The sequence below is a fragment of the Ovis canadensis genome, chromosome 2 (assembly GCF_042477335.2).
Source record: "Ovis canadensis isolate MfBH-ARS-UI-01 breed Bighorn chromosome 2, ARS-UI_OviCan_v2, whole genome shotgun sequence".
NCBI classification, from domain to species: Eukaryota; Metazoa; Chordata; class Mammalia; order Artiodactyla; family Bovidae; genus Ovis; species Ovis canadensis.
Genome location: NC_091246.1, coordinates 66826088 through 66847687, shown reverse-complemented (window position 1 = coordinate 66847687; position 21600 = coordinate 66826088). Strand labels below are relative to the sequence as shown.

General features: G+C 37.6%; 1 protein-coding gene across 6 annotated transcripts in view; it reads left to right on the top strand.

The window, feature by feature from the left end:
- SMC5 (structural maintenance of chromosomes 5) overlaps nucleotides 1-21600 on the top strand; it is a 104871-nt gene that overhangs the window by 52788 nt on the left and 30483 nt on the right. For all 6 annotated transcript variants that reach the window (XM_069574099.1, XM_069574098.1, XM_069574097.1 and 3 more), the window contains one exon: nucleotides 19891-20146. In XM_069574099.1, coding sequence (XP_069430200.1) covers nucleotides 19891-20146 — 256 coding nt within the window. The remainder of the gene's footprint in view (nucleotides 1-19890; nucleotides 20147-21600) is intronic.

Below are 21600 nucleotides of genomic sequence, written 5' to 3'. Positions count from 1 at the left end.
CCAACATTTAAGTAGTTCTCGTAGAACCAATGTTTTCTTTTTTTTTCCTGTGTCAGTTTATCACTTCTGTAAGTTCTTGAATTTTTAGATTTTCTTAATTTTTAATATAATTCATTATAGCATATAAATTTTTTCTGATTATCGTTTGGTTACATCTTAACATGTGTGGTATGTGCTTGTATTGTTTTGGTTCAAGATTTTATAATTCTCATTCACATGTTTTCATTTAAGTTTATACAGGAGTTCTTACTATTTCATTTACTTGGATATGGAATTTTTAATCTGTATTAAAAAAGTTTAGTCCCAGTTATATTGCTTTACAGGTAATAGATGTGACCTTTATGACTTTATATTAAAATTTTTGGAACCGTCTTTTGGACTTTTACTATAATTATATTACACAAATGTTCTGCTCTTTTTTTTTTTTTACTACCCTGATTTATCCACTTTAAAGTGCCAATTCTTTTTCTTTGAATGTAGACTTTTCTGTTTTTCTTGTAATTGTATTTTTGCTTTCTAGATATTAAGGCTTTATTGTTTGTTCTTTATCTGCTATAACTAACATACACTGGGTTTTACTTTGTAATTTTTTAAATTTGGTATGACGCACTTTCTCATACAGTAAAGGAGTTTAACCAGTCCACATTTACCACTGCTTTCTACTTACCCTTAAAAAGCTTAAATAACATATTTTTCTTAGTAGAAAAAGTTAATTTGTATTTTTATTCTTCTATTTGAGAAAGATCAGAATCTTAGCAAACTTTTATTTCCTCTTCCTCCACTCTGTGCCAGTGTCATTAGAAGTTTTACTTGTCTGTTATTTAAGGTATTATTTTCTACTGTCTGTATTTTAGATATTTCAATATATTGATATTTATTAATACTTACTAATATTTACTACATATTAATGTTTCAATATATTTAGATGTTTTAATATATTTTATTGGCTTATTTTATCATGTTACTGCTTACATCACATTTTTTGTGATTCCTTTGAAGAGATAGAAATTTAGGTTTTTTTTCATACTGTCTCTCTTCTGTAGGTGTTTTAGAGAGCTTATTTGGGTGATAGATTTTTTGAGTCCTTGTATGTTAGGAAATATCTTTTTTGCAGTCACTATGGAATATTAAAATGGCTGGATGTTGAATTCTAAATTACAAATTGTTTTTCTTTAGGACTTTGGCAGTCTGTCTCAGTGTCTTCCTGGGTCTAATATGGTTGACCTGCCACATCTGTGGATTCTGTATTTGTGGATTCAACCAAAGACGGAGCAAAAATATTTGGGAAAAAATATTCCAGAAAATTCCAAAAAGCAAAACTTGAATTTGTTGTATACCAGAAACTATTCATAGCATTTAGTTTGTACTACAGATGATATATATATTTAACATTTCATTTTATCCATGTTTGCTTTGGGATAGGGAATAGATCATTTAGTAAAAGCGTAAAGTCAAGTCAAGGTGTGTCTTGTGGACAACATTTAAAAGACAATAGTGATGTACTTTTGCACCCCATAATAATGATGTGTGTAGGTTATATGCAAATACTATGTCATTTTATATAAGGGACTTAAGCATCTATGGATATTGGTAGCTGTAGCAAGTGGGGAGGGATAGTGAGGTGCTGGAGCAAATCCCCCAAGGATGCCAGGAGACAAATGTATTGTTCCTAAGAAGTAGCAGATATGAGAGGTAGACAGAGACCCTATTAGGTAGACCCTTGAAGAAAAAGTGAATTGAACTCGATTGTAAATGAACTATACAATCTTTCTTACAGTGAGAAACTGTAAGAAAGCTTTGGTTTGAAAGTTTTTAAGCCATAGAGAAACAGTATATCATACATGTTAAAATACTTTGGACTGTGTTATGGAAGATGGGCTATAGTCCATTTTTGCCCCGCACGTGGGAGTTTCATTTAGGAGGCCATTGCAGTAATAAAGGCAAGAGATAATAGTGGTTTCATCTAAGGTGGTAGCAGTTGATAATTTAGAAAATTGAACCAACAGTATTTGCTCAGGAGGTGAATATAAGAATACATTGTGAAAGAATCAAGGATCAGATCTAACCTTTTGACCTTTGATAGTGGTGCCTTTTACTGAAATGAAATTTGCTAGGAGAGGGAAATGGAGAAGGAAATGGCAACCCACTCCAGTATTCTTGCCTGGAGAGTTCCATGGACAGAGGAGCCTGGCAGGCTACATAGTCCATGGGATCCCAAAGAGTCAGACTTGACTTAGTGACTAAACCACCACCAGGAGAGGAAGAATAAAGAATTCTATTTGACTGTGTAGAAGAGTTCCATCTTTTTACTTTATACCTGTTTCTATCCTCAAATCTAAAATGTGTTTGTTAAAAACTGTATTTAGTTGGTCGTGATGGTTTTTTAATCCTTTTTGCCTATATCTACCTTTTAATTGGAGTGTTTAAACCATTTGCATTTGAGGTAATTACTAGTAAGTCATTTTGTGATTTGTTTTCATATGTCTTAGGACTTTGTTGCTCCTGTCTTTCTCCAATATTGCCTTCTTTTGTGTTGTTTTTTAATGTACCGTTTAAATCCCCATGTCTTTTTTTTTTGTATATTTTTGAACTATTTTCTTAGTGGCTGCCTTTAGAAATATAAATAACATCTTAATTTATAATAGTCTAGTTCATATAAATATGTACTTGAGTAGTATAGAAAACTTTCCTCCTGTGTAGCTCTATTCCCTTCTCCTTCCTTTGTGCTGTTATTGTCATACCAGTTACATTTTTAAGCATTATAAGCCTGTCAAAATAGTTTTATAATTATTTCTTTATGAAGTTTCATTTTATGTGGCAGTTATTGATTCTTTGACACCAACTCTGTTCTATACAATTCAATTCAGTTCTGATACTGTTTAGAATTTAAGTAGATTCCACAGATTCGTGGTTTAGTCCCGCAAGACAGCCCTGGCTTCATGCCAGTCTCAAGTCCCCAGATCTCAGTTTTCCTACTCTTCTCTCTGACTTGGGTACAAATTCAGAGGTTCACACAACTACCCCTGCCTTCAGGTTCAGTATGTGCTAGAACGACTGACAGAACTCAGGAAAACATTATACATAACAATTATGGGTTTACTATAAAGGATACAACTCAGGAACAGCCAAATGAAAGATGTGTAGGACAAGGTAGCGTGCTGCAAAGTTTCTATTCCCTTTCTGGGTGCATCACCTTCCCGGCATATGGACGCGCTCACTAACCCAGAAGCTCAGTAGCCATGTTGTTTAAGAGATTTTATTGAAATTTCATTAACTTGGTGTAATTGATTAAATTATTGGCTGTTGGTGATTGAAGTCAGTCTCCAGCCTCTTTCACCTCCTGGAGGGCATGGAGTTGGACTGAAAATTGTAATCCAGCTTTTAATCATGTTGTTGTTTCTTTGGGCAATCAGTCTCTATCCTGAAGCTGTATAAAGTCCCTGACAAGTTACCTTTTCACTGTATGGATCATAATAAACTGGAAAGTTCTTAAAGAGATGGGAGTAATGGACCACCTTACCTGCCTCCTGAGAAACGTGTGTGCAGGTCAAGAAGCAACAGTTGGAAATGGAAATGAAATAGTCATCACTATGAACAAAGCTAGTGGAGGTGATGGAATTCCAGCTGAGCTATATCAAATCCTAAAAAATGATGCTGTGAAAGTGCTGCACTCAATATGCCAGCAAATTTGGAACACTCAGCAGTGGCCACAGGACTGGAAAAGGTCAGTTTTCATTCCAGTCCCAAAGAAAGGCGATGCCAAAGAATGTTCAAACTACTGTACAGTTGCACTCATTTCACATGCTAGCAAAGTAATACTCTAAATTCTCCAAGCTAGCCTTCAACATTACAGGAACTGAGAATTTCCAGATATTCACACTAGATTTAGAAAAGGCATAGGAACCAGAGATCAAATTGCCAACATCCATTGGATTATCGAAAAAGCAGGAGAATTCCAGAAAAGAAAAACATCTACTTCTGCTTCATCGACTACACTAAAGCCTTTGACTATGTGGATCACAACAAACTGGAAAGTTTTGAAGAGATGGGAACACCAGACCACCTTACTTATATCCTGAGAAATCGTGTGCAGGTCAAGAAGCAACAGTTAAAACCGGACATGGACAATGGACTGGTTCCAAATTGGGAGAGTGTGTCAAGGCTCTGTATTGTCACCCTGCTTATTTAACTTACATGCAGAGTAATTCCAGAGTTCTGAAAGAGTTGATTTTTTGACAGTTTTTGCTAACGTTTTCATTACTCTTTTGGAGGAAAGTATTTTCAGAGTTCCTTACTTTGTCATCTTGTTGACATCCAAATCTTTTCTGTATCTACAGAAAAACATTGCTAGGATTTTAATAGGACCTGCATTAAACATATATATCAGTTTGGGGGAGAATAGAAAATACCATGTTGAATCTTCTAATCTACAAACACAGCGTGTCGCCATTTATTTAGATCTTTGATTTTTTCCCATCAGCATTACATAGTTTTCAGCATATAAGTTCTCTGTGTTTGTTAGATTACACCTAAATTTTTCCTTTGATTTTTCTTTTTTCTCTTTTTTTGAAATAATTTACTTGGAATTTTTTTCAGAGGCAAGCTTGTCATCTACAAATGGAGACAACTTTATTTCTTCCTTTCTGATTTTTATGCTCTTTATTTCCTTTCTTGCCTTACTTCACTGGCTAGAAATTCCAGCACTGTGTTGACGAAAGATGGTAAGAGTGGACATCCTGCCTTATTCCTGGTCTTAGGAGGAAAGGATTCATTTTTTCACTGTGGAGTATAACGCTAGATGTAGATTTTTTATAGATCAGGAAGTTCTCTATTTCTGTGTTTCTGAGAATATCATGAGTGAGTGTTGGATTTTGTCAGATGCTTTTTCTGCACATCTATTGATATGGTCATGCACATGTTCAATTTTAGCTTGATGAATCGAAATTTATGAATTTCATTGATTATTGAATATCAAATCAATCTTACATTTCTGAAGTAAACCCTGCTTGGTTATGGTATATAAATTTATAATTCCTTTTACACACTGTTAAATTCTGTTAAATAACATTTAAAGGATTTTTGTATCTATATTCATGAGGCACATACTCTGGTTTTCTTTTCATGCTTGTCTGCTTTTGATAACAGGATAATAGCTAGTTTTTTTAAATTAATTCAGAAGTGTTCTCTCCTCTTCCCCAGTTTTGGAAGAGACTGTAGAATTTGAGTTAATTCTTCTTTAAATATTCTTAATAATTCTCAAATGACACTTACCTGGGCCTGGTAATTTGTTTTTAGAGTTTTAAAATTATGAATTTAGTAAAGTTATAGGGAAGTTCAAATCTTTCAGTTGGTTTACTTGTGCTAGTGATTCCCTCCCCCATTGGTCCATTTTATCTAAGTTGTTAAATTTATCTATTCATAAATTTTCTTACTATTCTTTCAATTTCAATGGGTTCTGTAGTAATAATTGATATCCCTGTTTGATTCCTGATATTGGTAATTTGTGTCTTACCTTTTTTTTTCTTTTGGTGGATTGTGAAGATGGGGTCAGTCTTGGTAGAGGTATGTTAATTTTATTGTTTTTTGCAATGAACTAGCTCTTTGTTTCACTGACTTTTCTCTGTTGTTTTTCTGATGTCATTGAAGTTTGTTCATATTTTTATCACTTCCTTTCTTCTGCTTGATGTTGATTTGTTTTGCTCTTTTTCTAGGTTCCTGAGGTTGATGCTCAGATTATTGACTTGAGAATTTTCTCCTTTTCTTGTGTATATGCACTTAATGCTATGTTTTCTTCTCATCACTGCTGTCCCTGTGTCCCACAGATTTTGATATGTTGTATTATTTTTGTTCAGGTTTTATTTTCCACTTTTCTTGAGATCACAATTTGTTTATCCATTTATCTGTTCACAGATGTTTAGTTTGTTTCTGGTTTGGTGCTAGTACTAAAACTGTTGTGAAGTTCTTATGTAATACAAGATGTGCTTTCATTTCTTTTGGATAATTTCCTATAAGTAAGCTATCATAGGTATACATGTAACTTTTGCAGGATTTGCCAAACTGTTTTCCAAAATGATTAACAATTTTTTGTTGTGTTTGACTATGCTAAAGCCTTTGACTGTGTGGATCACAGCAAACTGAAAAGTTGTTTTAAAAACTTATTTTTTTAATTGAAGGATAATTGCTTTACAGAATTTTGTTGTTTTCTGTCAAACATCAACAAGAATCAATCATAGGTATACATATGTCCCCTCCCTCTTAAACCTTCTTCCCATCTCCCTCCCCATCCCACCACTCTAGATTGTTACAGAGCCCCTGTTTGAGTTTCCTGAGTCATACAGCAAATTCCCATTGGCTGTCTATTTTACATATGGTATTGTAAGTTTCTATGTTATTCTCTCCATACATCTTACCTTCTCCCTCCTCCTCTCCCTCCATGTCCATAGTCTGTTTTGCATGTCTGTTTCTCCTTTGCTGCCCTATCATCAGTACTATCTTTCTAGATTTCCATATATCTGACTTGCTTCACTCTGTACGATAGACTCCAGGGTTTGTCCACCTCTTTAGAACTGACCCAAATGTGTTCCTTCTTCTGGCTGAGTAATATTCCATCATATATGTACCACAGCTTCTTTATCCATTCATCTTTCGATCGACATCTTGGTTGCTTCCATGTTCTAGCTGTTGTAAATAGTGCTACAGTGAACATTGGGGTACAGTGTACAAAGAACAGTGTACATGTGTCTTTTTCAATTTTGGTTTCCTCAGGTTATATGCCTAAGAGTGGGATTGCTGGGTCATACGGTGGCTTTTATTTCTAGTTTTTTTAGGAATCTCTGTACCATCTTCCATTGTGGCTGTGACAGTTTACATTCTAACCAGCAATGCAGGAGGGGTCCCTTTTCTCCACACTCTCTGCAGCATTTAATGTTTGTAGACTGTTTGATGATGCCCATTCTGACTGGTGTGAGGTGGTATCTCATTGTAATTTTGATTAGCATTTCTCTAATAATCAGTGATGTTGAGCATCTTTTCATGTTTTTGTAAGCCACCTGTATTATTACGTCTTTGGAGAAATGTCTGTTAGGTCTTTTTCCTCACTTTTTGATTGGGTTATTTTTCTGATCTTGAGCTGCTTGCAAATTTTGGAAATTAATTCTTTATTATTTATTTCCTTTGTGATTATTTTCTCCTATTCTGAGGGTTATCTTTTCAACTTGTTTGTAGTTTCCTTTGCTGTGTAAAGAAGGAAATGGCAACCCACTCCAGTATTCTTGCCTGGAAAATCCCATGGGTGGAGGAGCCTGGTAGGCTACAGTCCATGGGGTTGCAAAGAGTCAGACACGACTGAGCAACTTCACATCACATCACATTGCTGTGTAAAAGCTTTTAAGTTTAATTAGGCCCCACTGGTTTATTTTTGGCTTTATTTCCTTTACTCTAGAAAGTGGGTCATAGAGGATATTGGTTTGATTTATTTCATCCAGTGTTTTGTCTGTGTTTTCCTCCAAGAGTTTTATAGTCTCTTATCTTACATTTAGGTCTTTAACCATTTTGAGCTTATTTTGTGTATGGCTTTAGGAGGTGTTCTAATTTCCTTTTTTACACGGAGCTGTCCAGTTTTCCCAGCACCACTTGTTAAAGAGGCTATCTTTGCCCCATTGTGTATTCTTGCCTCCTTTGTCAAAAATAAGACATCCATAGGTGCATGAGTTTATCTCTGGGCTCTCTATCTTGTTCCATTGGTCTGTTTTTTGTGCCAGTACCATACTGTTTTGATGACTGTAGCTTTTGTAGTATTTTGTAGTCCAAAATCAGGAAGGTTAATTCCTCCAGCTCCATTCTTCTTTCTCAAGACTGCTTTGGCTATTCAGGGGTCTTTGTGTCTCCATATGAATTGTGAAATTTTTTGTTCTAGTTCTGTGAAAAATGCCATTGGTAATTTGATAGGGATCACATTGAATCTGCAGATTGCATTTGCTAGTATACTCATTTTCTCAATATTGATTGATTCTTCCTACCTAGGAACATGGAATATCTCTCCATCTGTTTATGTCATTTTTGATTTCTTTCATCAGTGTTTTATAATTTTCCATATACAGTTATTTTGTCTCCGTAGGTAGGTTTGTTCCTTAGGTAGGTTTATTTCTAGATATTTTATTCTTTTTGTTGCAGTGGTGAGTGAGATTGTTTCCTTAATTTCTCTTCCTGATTTTTCATTAGTACATAGGACTGCAAGTGATTTCTGTGTATTGACTTTATATCTTGCCTCTATGCTAAATTCACTCATTAGCTATAGTAATTTTCTGATAGTTTCTTTTTGGTTTTCTGTGTATAGTATCATGTCATCTGCAGTGAGAGTTTTACTTCTTTTCTTATCTGGATTCCTTTTATTTCTTTTTCTTCTCTACTTGCCATAGCGAAGACTTCCAAAACTATGTTGAATAATTGTGGTGAGAGTAGACACCCTTGTCTTGTTCCTCATATTAGAGGGAATGCTTTCAGTTTTTCACCATTGAGAATAATGTTTGCTGTGAGCTTATCATATATGGCCTTTACTGTGTTGTGGTAGTTTCCTTCTATGCCCATTTTTTGAAGTGTTTCTATCATAAAGGGGTGCTGAGTTTTGTCAAAGGCTTTTTCTGTGTGTATTAAGATGATCGTATGTTTTTTATCTTTCGATTTGTTAATATGGTGTTTCGCATTGATTGATTTGCGTATATTGAGGAATCCTTGCATCCCTGAAATAAACCTGACTTGGTTGTGGTGAGGGAGTTAATTCTTAGGTAGGTTGATAAGGAGTCTGGGGCCCTCAAGGAGAAAGGGGTCCTTGACCCTGGAGGAGGAGAAAGAGACAGACCTTTTTTCCCTACATTCCTTTGTCTTAGTCACCTAAGACGTTTTTTTCTTAAGCTCTGAGTTGTTAAAGTAAAGTGAAGTCACTCAGTTGTGTCCGACTCTTCACGACCCCATGGACTGTGTACCCTACCAGGCTCTGAGGAGCCTCTCAGTCCATGGAATTTTCCAGGCAAGAGTACTGGAGGGGGTTGCCATTTCCTTCTCCAGGGGATCTTCCCAACCCAGAGATCTAACCTGGGTCTCCTGCTCTGTGGGCAGATACACTTTACACTTTACTGTCTGAGCCACCAGGGAAGCTTAAGTTGTTATGGCAACAATCTATTTCTTCTAAGACTTAACTTTCTTTAAGCCCAGAGCTAATGGTCAGCAAAGCAACTCATGTTGCTCAAGTGTATGTTTTTCCTTAAACTCTGTACTAATGATTATGTAACAACAATGTATCTTGCTGAAGGACATTTTCTCCTTAAGGAACTTCTGACTAATCCTGTTATCTAAAGATGTATGTTGTGGGAGTGGGTCTGGTAAGACCTTTCTATTGGTAATAACCAGTTGAAGTGTGTAAGATCTTGATAAACCTAGTGAGTGGCACCTCTCAGCCCCTTCTGGTGTCTTTGTCAGAAGCTGTCTCTGTCCATTTCCACTTTAATGAAACTTATGCCTTACGAAGGTCTTGAGTAACTGCAGCCGTGTCTTTGGTCCCAAAGCAAAGTTCTCTCCTTTGGAAATCTCGAATCCAACACTGTTCACCATAAGCTGTCACTGGTGTGTGAGCTTTTTAATGTGTTGTTGAATTCTGTTTGCTTGAATTTTGTTGAGGATTTTTGCATCTATGTTCATCAGTGATATTGACCTGTAATTTTCTATTCTTGTGTTGTCTTTGCCTGGTATTCCTATCAGGGTGATTGTGGCCTCTTAGAATGAGTTTAGAGGTGTGCCTTCTTCTGCAGTTTTTTGGAAGAGTTTCAGAAAAGTAGGCATTAACTCTTCTCTAAATGTTTGATAGAATTGCCCTGTGATGCCATCTGACCCTGGGCTTTTGTTTTGGGGGAGATTTTTGATCACAGTTTCAGTGTTTGCAATTGTCTTGTTCATAATTTCTCTTTCTTCCTGGTTCAGTCATGGGAGGTTGAACTTTTCTAAGAATCTGTCCATTTCCTCTAGGTTATCCATTTTATTAGCATATAGTTACTTCTCTTATGGTCGTTTGTATTTCTGTGTTTGCTGTAACCTTTCCTTTTTAATTTCTAATTTTGTTGATTTTTCTTCCCTTTTTTTTTTTCTTGATGGTCTGGCTAGTGGTTTGTCAGTTTTGTTTATCTTCTCAAAGAACCAGCTTTCTTGGTTTTATTAATCTTTGCTATTGTTTCCTTCATTTCTTTTTTCATTTATTTCTGCTTTGATCTTTATGATTTATTTCCTTCTGCTGACTCTGGGGATTTTTGTTCTTATTTTTCCAGCTGCTTTAGATGTGGAGTTAGGTTATCTATTTGATGTTTTTCTTGTTTCTTGAGGTAGGATTGTATTGCTGTATAAAATTCCCTCTTAGAACTGCTTTTGCTTAATCCCATAGGTCTTGGGTTGTTGTGTTCTCATTGTCATTTGTTTCAAGGAATTTTTTTTATTTCCCTTCTTATTTAAGTAACCTCTTTGTTATTTAGTAATGTATTGTTTAATCTCCACGGGTTTGTGTTTTTTGCATTTTTTTCCCCTGTAGTCTCATAGCTTTGTGGTCAGAGAAGATACTTGATACTATTTCAATTTTCTTAAATTTACTGAGGCTTGACTTGTGGCCCAAGATGTAGTCTCTCCTGGAGAATGTTCCATGTGCACTTGAAAAGAAGTTGTGTTCTTCTGCATTTGTATGGAAAGTCCTGAATATAACAGTTAGATCCATTTGATCTTATGTTTCATTTAAGGCTTGTGTTTCCATACTGATTCTGTTTTGATGATCTGTCCCTTGGTGCAAGTGCAGTTTTAAAGTACCCTACTATTATTGTGTTACTGTGATTTTCCCTTTTATGCCTGTTAGTGTTTGCCTTGTACAAACACTAACAATATGAGATGTTCCTGTGTTGGGTGCATAAATATTTACAATTGCTGTGTCTTCTTTGACTGACCCCGTGATCATTATGTAGTGCCCTTCTTTATCTCTTGTAACATTATTTATTGTAAAATCTATTTTGTCTGCAATAAAGATTGCCCCTCTGGCTTCTCTTGGGTTGCATTTGCATGGAATATCTTTGTCCACCCTTTTACTTTCAGTCTGTATGTGTCTCTAGGTCTCTTGGATTTCTTGTAGGCAACATGGTTCAGTTAATCCATTTGCATTTAAAGAAATTATTGATATATATGTTCCTATTGGCTTTTTAAAAATTGTTTTGGGTTTGTTTTTGTAATCTTTCCTTTCTCTTGTGTTTACTGGCTATGTAAGTAAGTCCCTTAATATTTGTTGTAAGGCTGGTTTAGTGGTGCTAAATTCTCTTAACTTTTATTTGTCTATAAAGCATTTGATTTTCTCCATCAATTTTGAATGAGATCTTTGCCATGTATAGTAATCTTGGTTGTAGATTTTTTTTCTTTCAGTGCTTTAAATATATCCTGCCATTCCCTTCTGGCCTACAGAGTTTTTGCTGAAAGATCTGTTGTTAATCATATGGGTTTTCCCTTTTATGGTACTTGTTGCTTTTCCCTTGCTGCTTTTAATATTCTTTCTTTCTGTTTAATCTCTGTTAGCTTGTTTGATATGAGTCTTGATGTGTTTCTCCTTGGTTTTAGCTTGTAAGGGATTCTCTGTGCTTCTTGGACTTGATGGACTGTTTTCTTTCCATGTTGGGAAAGTTTTCAACTATAATTTCTTTAAAATGTTCTCAGTGCCTGTCTTTTTCCCTCTTCCTCTGGGACCCCTGTAACTTGAATGTTGGTGTGTTTAATATTGTCCCAGAGGTCTCTGAGGCTATCCTCAGTTCTTCTCATTCTTTTCCTTTATTGTGCTCTTCAGCAGTTATTTCCACCATTCTACCTTCCAGCTCACTTAACTGTTCTTCTGCCTCAGTTATTGTGCTGTTGGTTCCTTCTAGAATATTTTTAATTTCCGTAATTGTGTTATTCATCTCAGTTTGCTGATTCTTTATTTCTTCTATGTCCTTGGCAACTGTATCAGTTGTTTCTTGTGTTTTCTCCATTCTATTTTCAAGTCTTTGGAACATCTTTACTATCATCATTCTGAATTCTCTTTCAGACAGATTGCTTATTTCCTCTTTATTTGGTGTTGTGAGTTTCTCCTTTGTTCTTTCATTTGTACTGTATTTCTCTGTCCTTTTATTTTTTTCTAATGTGCTCTGATTGAGGTCTCCTTTTCCAGCCTTTAGGGATGTATACCTTTTTGCTTTTGGTTTTTGTCCTTGGAGGAGAGGTTGGTTTAGTGGTGTGTGTTGACTTCTTATTAGGGGTAACTTGTGCCTGCATTCTAGTGGAAAGAGGGGAGGTTCGCCCCCCCTGCCCCCAGTGGGAAGGGTGGTATATTTTGGAGTGCCTGTGGGACTCCTGTCTGTTGATTGTTTTTCTGTTTTTTTCTTGCTTGTTGTTTTGATAAAGTGTCCTGGGTGGATGCTGTCAACAGCTGGATGATACTAGGCTTTGTGTACAGGTGTCAAAGTTCTCAGTAGTTAATACCCCCGGGGTTAGGAGTTCTCTGGCAGTCTGGGATTTTGGACTCAATGCTCCCGCCTCACGGTTCAGGTGTGATCCTTGGTCAGTGGATTGGGCCTCCATAAGTCACTTGTTATGGGATTAAAGGGAGCTACAGCAAACACACCAAGACAAAAAGTAAAACATGACATGAAATAAAAGATGAACCCAGGTGGATGGTAAATACAAAATCAAGATTACAGAAATAAGAGGACATATACACACACTTCCATGCACAGTTATAACCAAAGTATTCTAAGGTATCAACCAATTAAAAGCAGAGCTAACTAATGCTCAGTCTGGAAAACTGAGGCCAAGCAGAGTGCCAGCTGAAGAATACAGCCAGGAGCACAGCAGTGTAATTGGTGAAAAGAAAGAGTGAAGGCTAAGAAAAAGGAAAAGGAGAAGGGAGAGAAAAGTAGAAAAACAAAAATAAATAGACATATGTGAAAAAGATTTATATATATTCAGGAATAGCTACAGCTGGTAAAGAACTATAAGAAAGCAATCAAATATATAAAAATATATAAACACTTTTAATATATTTTAATATATACATAAAAACATATATATTATATATATAAACAAATATATAAAAAATAAAATCAGAAAAATCACTCAAGGGTGAAAAAAATTTTATTATTTTTTTTTTAACAAGAAAAAGAGGAAAACTCCCTAGCACCACAAGTCTAATGTAAAGGTAGAAATATGTAGGGGGAATAAACAGTATGATTTGAAAAAGAAGAAAAAGTTCTCAAGATCATAGTTCTTGGTTGTGGAGTCTGCCCCCATGGATGGGGTTGGGTTAGTGTCCTGTAATATTTTCATGGTTGGGGAGCTTGTGCCTGTGTTCCGGTTGATCAAACTGGGTCTTGTCTCTGAAGGGCAGCGCGTGTCCAGTAGTAGGTTTCTGGTGTCTGTGGGTTCAGTATGTCTTTGGGCAGCCCTTCTGGCTTGGCAGTGTTAGATACATCTGTTTCTTCAGCCACCTCGAAGTGGCCCTCTCAGCATATCTTCACTGCCACCAGCCCCCTACCTGTTCTCTAGGTAGGGACTTGTGTGGATCATATTTTGGCTCCCTACCCCTGCCCTCTGCATCGTGGAGAGTTGTGTGGGCTTTCCTCAGCCCTCTGAGCTCACCCTCTGTACCACATGGTTTGTGTGCCCTGCAAGGGATTTTGTGTGCCCTGCAAGGGATTTTGTGTGCCCCTCTTTCAGCCCCCAGGGCCCACCCTCTGCCACAAGGTTTGTGTGCCCTACGAGGTTTGTATGTGCCCTGTGCCTCTCACACCATGCCCCCCTCACCCTCTACACCGCAAGGTTTGTCTGTACTTCTGAGGTTTGTATGCTGCGCCTCTCTCAGCACCCTCTTCCCTGCAGGGCTTCTGTGGGCTTCTCTGGGTTCCCCAGGCACACTGTCTAGTCGGGACCACAGTCCATGAGCTGTTTATGAGCTGAGAAGTGCAGCAGCTTTCTCTGTTTTCTGCCTCTAGGTCCCTGCTTTGCCCGGCTTTCCAAGATTCTGCAGCTCCCCTTGGGCTCACCTGTGAGTTCCTGTGCTTGGGAACTGTTCCTCCTTCACTGTTCCCTCCCTCCCTCCGATCCAGAAGTTCTCTGTCTCTTCCCTTTTTGAGGCCTTGTACTCTCTCTTATCTCATTCTGGAGTGTGTGTGTGTGTGTGTGTGTGTGTGGTCGCTCAGTTGTGTCTGACTCTGTGTGTGTGTGTGTGTAGTCGCTCAGTTGTGTCTGACTCTGTGTGTGTGTGTGTGTGTGTGTGTGTGTGTAGTCGCTCAGTTGTGTCTGACTCTTTATGACCCTGTGGACTATAGCCTGCCAGTCTCCTCTATCCGTGGGATTCTCCAGGAAAGAATACTGGAGTGGGTTGCCATTTCCTTCTCCAGGGAATCTTCCCAACCCAGGGATCGAACCTGGGTCTCCTGCATTGCAGGCAGACGCTTTTTCCTCTAAGCCATAGTAATGCCTGTCACCTAGAGGTTCTTTGTAGGAATTGTTCTGTATCTTGATGAGATTTTGATGTATTTGTGGGGAGGCTGGTGATCTCACCGTCTTACTCCTCTGCCATCTTTTTCTGTCTCTCCAAACTGTGGAAAATTCTTAACAACATGCAAGGACCAGACCACTGCACCTGTTTACTGAGAAACCTGTATGTGGGTCAAGAAGCAGTAGTTAGAAACAGACGTGGGACAGCTGACTGGTTCCAGACTGGGAAAGGAGTACATCAAGGCTATATACCATCACCCTGCTTATTTAAATTACATGCAGAATATGTCATGCAAAATGCCAGGCTGGATGAATCATTAGCTTGAATCAATATTGTTGGGAGAAAAACCAACAACCTCAGATATGCAGATGATCTTTCTTGGCTGGCCCTACATCACGTGGCTCATAGTTTCATAGAGTTAGACAAGGCTGTAATCCATGTGATCAATTTGGTTAGTTTTATGTGATTGTGGTTTTCATTCTATCTGTCCTCTGATGAGTGAGGATAAGAGGCTTGTGGAAGCTTCCTGATAGGAGGGACTGGCTGTGGGGAAAACTGCATCTTACTCTGGTGGGCAGTGAGTTGTTGGTTTTTTGTTTTTTGTTTTTTTTTTGCTCCTTGGAATAAAAGCTATAACCAACCTAGACAGCTTATTAAAAAGCAGAGACATTACTTTGCCAACAAAGGTCCGTCTAGTCAAAGCTATCATTTTTCTAGTAGTCATGTATGGATATGAGAGTTGGACTATAAAGAAAGCTGAATGCCGAAGAATTGATGCTTTTGAACTGTGGTGTTGGAGAAGACTCTTGAGAGTCCCTTGGATTGCAAGGAAATCCAAACAGTCCATCCTAAAGGAAATCAATCCTGCATATTCATTGGAAAGACTGGTGCTGAAGCTCCAATACTTTGGCCACCTGATGTGAAGAACTAACTCATTGGAAAAGACCCTGTTGCTGGGAAAGATTGAGGGCGGGGGAGAAGGGGACGACGACAGAGGATGAGATAGTTGGATGGCATCACCGACTCAATGGACATGAGTTTGAGCAAGCTCCAGGAGTTGGTGATGGACTGGGAGGCCTGGCGTGCTGCAGTCTTTGGGGTTGCAGAGGGTTCTGATATGACTGAGTGACTGAACTGAACTGAACTGGGCCAGGCTGTTCTCAGTAAATCTTTAATCCAATTTTCTACTAACTGATGGAGCTATGTTCCCTCCCTGTAGTTTGACCAAAGGGCAAACTATGGTAGGGGTAATGGCAGCCTTCCCAAAAGGACTCATGCCAGCTTGCCACACCTCCCAGGACTGCTGCAGTCACTGCCCCTGACCCTGCTGCAGGCCACTGTTGACCACGCCTCCACCGGAGACTTCTGAAGACTCACAGGCAAGTCAGGCTTAGTCTCTTGTGGGGTCACTGCTTGTTTATCCTGGGACCTGGTGCCCACAGGGTTTTGACCTAGAAAAAGTCAGTTTTCATTCCCATCCTAAAGAAGGGCAATGCCAAAAAATGTTCACACTAATGCACAGTTCCTTATATTTCACATGCTAGCAAAGTAATCGTCAAAATCCTTCAAGCTAGACTTCAGCAGTATGTGAACCGAAAACTTCCAGATGTATAAGCTGGATTTAGAAAAGACGTAAGAATCAGAAATCAAATTGCTGACATCCAGTGGATCATAGAGAAAGGAAGAAAATTCCAGAAAAACATCTACTTCTGCTTCATTGACTATGCTAAAGCCTTTGACTATATGGATCATAACAAACTGTGGAAACTTCTTAAAGAGATGGGAGTACCAGACCATCTTACCTGCCTCCCTAGAAACCTGTATGCAGGTCAAGAAGCAATAATTAGAACTGTACATGGAACAACGGACTTGTTTCAGAAGGGAAAGGAGTATAGTACGTCAAGGCTGTATTTCATCACCCTGCTTATTTAACTTATATGCAGAGTACATCATGTGAAACTCTAGGCTCGATGAAACAGAAGCTGGAATCCAGATTGCCGCAAGAAATATTGATAACCTGAGATATTCAGATGATACCACTCTTATGGCAGAAAGTGAAAGAGGAACTAAAGAGCCTCATGATGAAGGTGAAAGAGGAGAGTGAAAATGCTGGGTTGAAAATCAACATTCAAAAAACTAAGATCGTGTCATCTAGTCCCACCACTTCATGGCAAACAGAAGGGGAAACAATGGAAACAGTGGCTTTATTTTTTGGCAGTCCAAAATCACTGTGGATGGTAACTGCAGCTGTGAAATTAAAAGATGGCTTGCTCCTTGGAGGAAAAGCTGTGACAGACCTAGACAGCGTACAAAAGAGCAGAGACATTACTTTGCTGTCAAAGGTCTGTATAGTTTAAGCTATGGTTTTTCCAGTAGTTACGTACAGATGTGAGAGTTGGACCATAAAGAAGGCTGATCATCTAAAAGTTGTTGCTTTCTAACTGTGGTATTGGAGAAGACTCTTGAGAATCCCGTGGACAACAAGGAAATTAAACCAGTCAATCCTAAAGGAAATCAATCCTGAGTATTCATTGTAATGACTGATGCTGAAGCTGAAGTTCCAATACTTTGGCCACCTGATGTAAAGAACTGACTCATTGGAAAAGACCCTGATGCTGGGAAAGATTGAAGGCAGGAGGAGAAGGGGACGATAGAGGATGAGATGATTGGATGGCATCGTGGACTCAGTGGACGTGAGTTTGAGCAAACTCTAGGATATGGTGAAGGACAAGGAAGCCTGGAGTGCTATCCATGGGGTCACAAAGAGTTAGACATAATTTAGCGTCTGAACAACAATTGATAAAAGTGACTTGTGGTTGCCAAGAATTTTTTTACTGTTCTTTCACCATGAATAACTTGAGAAACATTGCTTGGAGTAGCCTTGGAGGGTTAGATTCAGGTAGCTATAAGAACTCTTCTTATATTGTATAAGATAAAGCAGAGTGATTACACTTGGAGGTAGGATGTTGGTTTTAAAAGGAGGAAAGTACTCTGATCAGAGTAGTCTGCTTTTAACACTGCTGTTAATGAGACAGAGTCTCATATTAACTGAGTGAGTAGATGGCCTTTAGCAATATTGGATTGAGGAAGGAGGAGAAGATGTGAATTCATCTCAGAATGAGAGCGTACATTTACTAGACAAACGTAGTAGTTTTGGGGGGGAGTTCTGAGTGCCTGTTGAAGTTATGTGGCCATAAATTTGAAGTAAGACCTGTTTTCAAAAATTTCTCCAATTAGTTCAGTTGTTTAGATCCAGATAAATAGAAGGTATATATTTAGGTTTGATAAGGACTCACCTTTTCCCTTGCTAATGTAAGTTAGGAATGGTGCGGGGTCAGGAGGTCTGCTTGGGAGTGATTCTCATGCTGAGTTGTGGAACCTCAGCGGGTGAAGGAAAGAAATGAGAAGGGGGATGGTTGATGGTGAAAAGATAGTAGGCTCTGTGGTTTGCAGGACTCTGTAGTCAAACAACAGTTGTAATACCATGGAAGTAAAATGGAAGGGAAAAAGGGGGGTGATCAAAGAGCAGGATTGTGGAAATACAGTTTTTGGACGTGGTATGATTTTTTTGGTGAATAGATATCGTTAAATATAACCATAGGAGAGGTTGGCCGAGGTGGTGTTTAGGAAAAGATGGTTGAAGTTGAAGATGTCAAGGAACACAAAGGCCAAAGACTTACACTGGTTTTCTGTATGTATGTTGAAATACCATGATGGCCAGCATAATGATGGAGAGAAAAGGTAGTCATAGTCAGATGCTAAAGTCATGATTGAATGAAGGGTGTGAGGAAAGATTTTGAGGGAGGCAGTTAACATCACAAAGATAATGGGTGGTAATGTCTGATCACATGGTCTTCAAAGGATCTGAAGTGGGGCTCAGTTGACAGAGAAAGTAGTACAGTGGAGATTAATGAGGACACCTTCCCCACCTGAGTCCTGAAGTGTCCTGAAGGATTATGGCAGGAAAAGGTCCCCATTTGAAAGGGCTCCAGGGAGAAGTGTCTTCCAGCAATCACCAAGTTTTACTTAGAACAAGAAGAGAGGACATTCAGAGCAGTATGTGGATAGTGTCCTAGCAAACATGGATGGAGGCTTGGACTTCCTGTGCCTGAGCTGAACTTGGGTGTACAGAATTAGTCAGTTATGGGAGTTTGTTGGATGAAGGTGTTGAATGAGTTAAAGACAGAACTCAGAACTGAGCTAGAAGGACAGGGTACCATCCGGTTGCTTTTCAGTTTCTCAGGTCAGTGTCAAGAGACTTCTTGGTGTAAAATTGTTTCAGCAGCTCAGTGATTTTTGGTAGCTTGGTGGTCTCTTTTGCTGGGATTGCAAAAGTTATATTTGTTAAATTTCTTGTCCCTTTTTGATTGACTTGGAATTCCTCATGTGTTTGGTGTATTCTTAATTCCATCCTTGTCTCCCATGACCTGCCAGTTTAGTCTCCTAAAACATGGGTTTCCTGGCTGAACACTATGGCTTCTTGTCTGCTTCCTTCTTTCAGGCCTGTTGAACATTGTTAATTATTTTCAGTCACATAGACACACACATACATATATCTTTTTTTTTTTTTCAAATATTTTTTCTTCACTTCTGTGTGTTTGTTGTAGGGGAGGGAATTTTGGCATATATTCAGTTCATTGTCTGATACTGTCAAAGCTAAACTTTTAAAAAGGAAAACTGATACCAACCCAAATTTCCAAAGATCCCCTGGAGAAGTTCACAACAACCCACTCCAGTATTCTTGCCTGGAGAATCCCGTGGACAGAGGAGCCTGACAGGTTGCAATCCATAAGGTTGCAAAGAGTAGGACACAACTGAAGCAACTTAGCACGCATGTACCCTGAACATAAGCGTATAGGTTGAGGATTGAAATCTTAAAATACTAATTTGAATTGCTAGTAGAAAGTAACTGAAAGAAAATGGTTTATTTTGGTTTAAAATTAGTAGGATATAATCTTCATCATCGTTTCTATTATTACTGCTTTACTGAATGTCTGTTGTACCATATAACTATTTTCAGCATTATGATGTATGTGAAATCTTCCTGTAAATATTTAGAGATCTGCAGATTGGCTTTATAAATATTTTGCTTATTCAGCAAATATATAATGAATGCTACTATATACTACGCACTGCCCTAGATATTTGGTATGTATTACTGAATAAATAAAGAGACAAGTAGTCTGGTAGGAGTAGCAGTCTTAATTCTAGCAGGATACCTTTTAGTGAGAAAAAAACCCATATTCTTAGACTGTTTGCATTTTTAAAACTATTATCACTATAAAAACCTTATAAACCAGAAGGAAAAAACAATCTCTAATACTAATCTGCTTTTGTTTTATTAGATTGAGGAGCTTCAGCAGGCTTTAACAGTAAAACAAAATGAAGAGCATGACCGACAGAGGAGAATAAGTAACACCCGCAAAATGATAGAAGATTTGCAAAATGAGCTGAAGACCACAGAAAGCTGTGAGAACCTCCAACCCCAAATTGATGCCGTTACAAATGATCTGAGACGAGTCCAAGATGAGAAGGCACTATGCGAAAGCGAGATGATTGATAAGCGAAGAGAGAGGGAAACTCTAGAGAAGGAGAAGAGGAGTAAGTTTTATTAAACTTAGGGTGAAGACATGTTTGTAAAATGGGAGATATGTCTCTGTTGATGGACTTTGTTCTTTCCCTGATCATGTCTAAATGTTCAGCTCTGCTTGTTGAGGAAGCTCATTTAATACCTGTATCTGTTGTGTAATGATTTGCCTCTAGCAGACCATTGTCTTAGGTCAGATTAAGTTGATTAAATTCCCTAAAAATACTTTGTTTTCTGTACAGTCACTCAGTTTTCTGTTACTTCTCAGGTCAAATTTAAGCTCTTTATTCTAGCTTTCATAACCTTCTACTAGCTTTATTCCTAGAAGCCTCTCCAGTTTCATAATTATTTTTTTCCTATAGATCATATGGCTAGATCATTATTCAGACAGAGGAGATCTTACAGTCTATGTTCTCAGTATATATGACTAAGCTCAGTTAAAAAACATTTTAAAAAGTATTTAGCAAAATCCTAGGTGTATGGTTTTAAGAGAAGACAAAACTAGATGAGACAGCTTCCTGATCCACTGTCAAGAGTAAGCACTCTTTAACTATTTCAACAAATTTTTTTCTAATGGTTTTTCATATATCTTAATATTTTTGTTTCTCCATGTCTTGGTTAATCAACTTTAGATATCATCTTTTAATAGTTTGTTACTTTAGATGTGGATTTCAACTTATGACACCTCCCTTACCTATTGTTGTAATTCTCAAGTGGGATTATTATTGTTAATATTAGTAATCATAACATATATTAATGTGACTTACTATAAATATTATTATTCTTTTTTTGTCATTTAGCATTTGTTGATAATGCTTGAATGCATATTTATAAGCTAAAAATATTGGTACTCCTAGCCTTTCTTTTTACTTTCCTCCTTTCTCATAATCTAATTCTGTAATGTGTACTCTGGTTTTTATAGTTTAAAGGCTGAAATATACTTTATTGAGAACCATAATTAAATGTTATATGTTCTGTTTATGGGTTAATTCAAACAGCTAGAAATATTAAATATTATTTATGTTATTACAACAGTAAAACTTGCTCACAACAGAGCCAAGTAGTATATTATGACCTTATTTCCATTCATTGATATTTTTTTTTTAAAGATTTTAATTTACCATTTTTTAGAAATGCCATTTAGTTTGGCATTTCCTTAATTGGGAAAAAAATTAACTTCAAGTTCTGAAAACTTGAATCCTCCCCCTCCCATCTAAACTGATTGTTCTCAAGGTCTGTTACATGAATGATACCTAGGACTTGTCTCACACTTTTTCTGTGTTGGATAAATAGCTATTGCTGAATTCTGTGTCTTCATTTTTTTTCCTTAATTCCTTATTTTCTAAGAGTACATCTTCAGGTAACCTCCTAGGAAGAGATACTTGAGAATTGAGTCTTTGCATCCCTGAAAAATCTTTACTTTGTCCCTCCCTTTTTTGTTGTATATAAAAATCTGGCTTGAAAACAA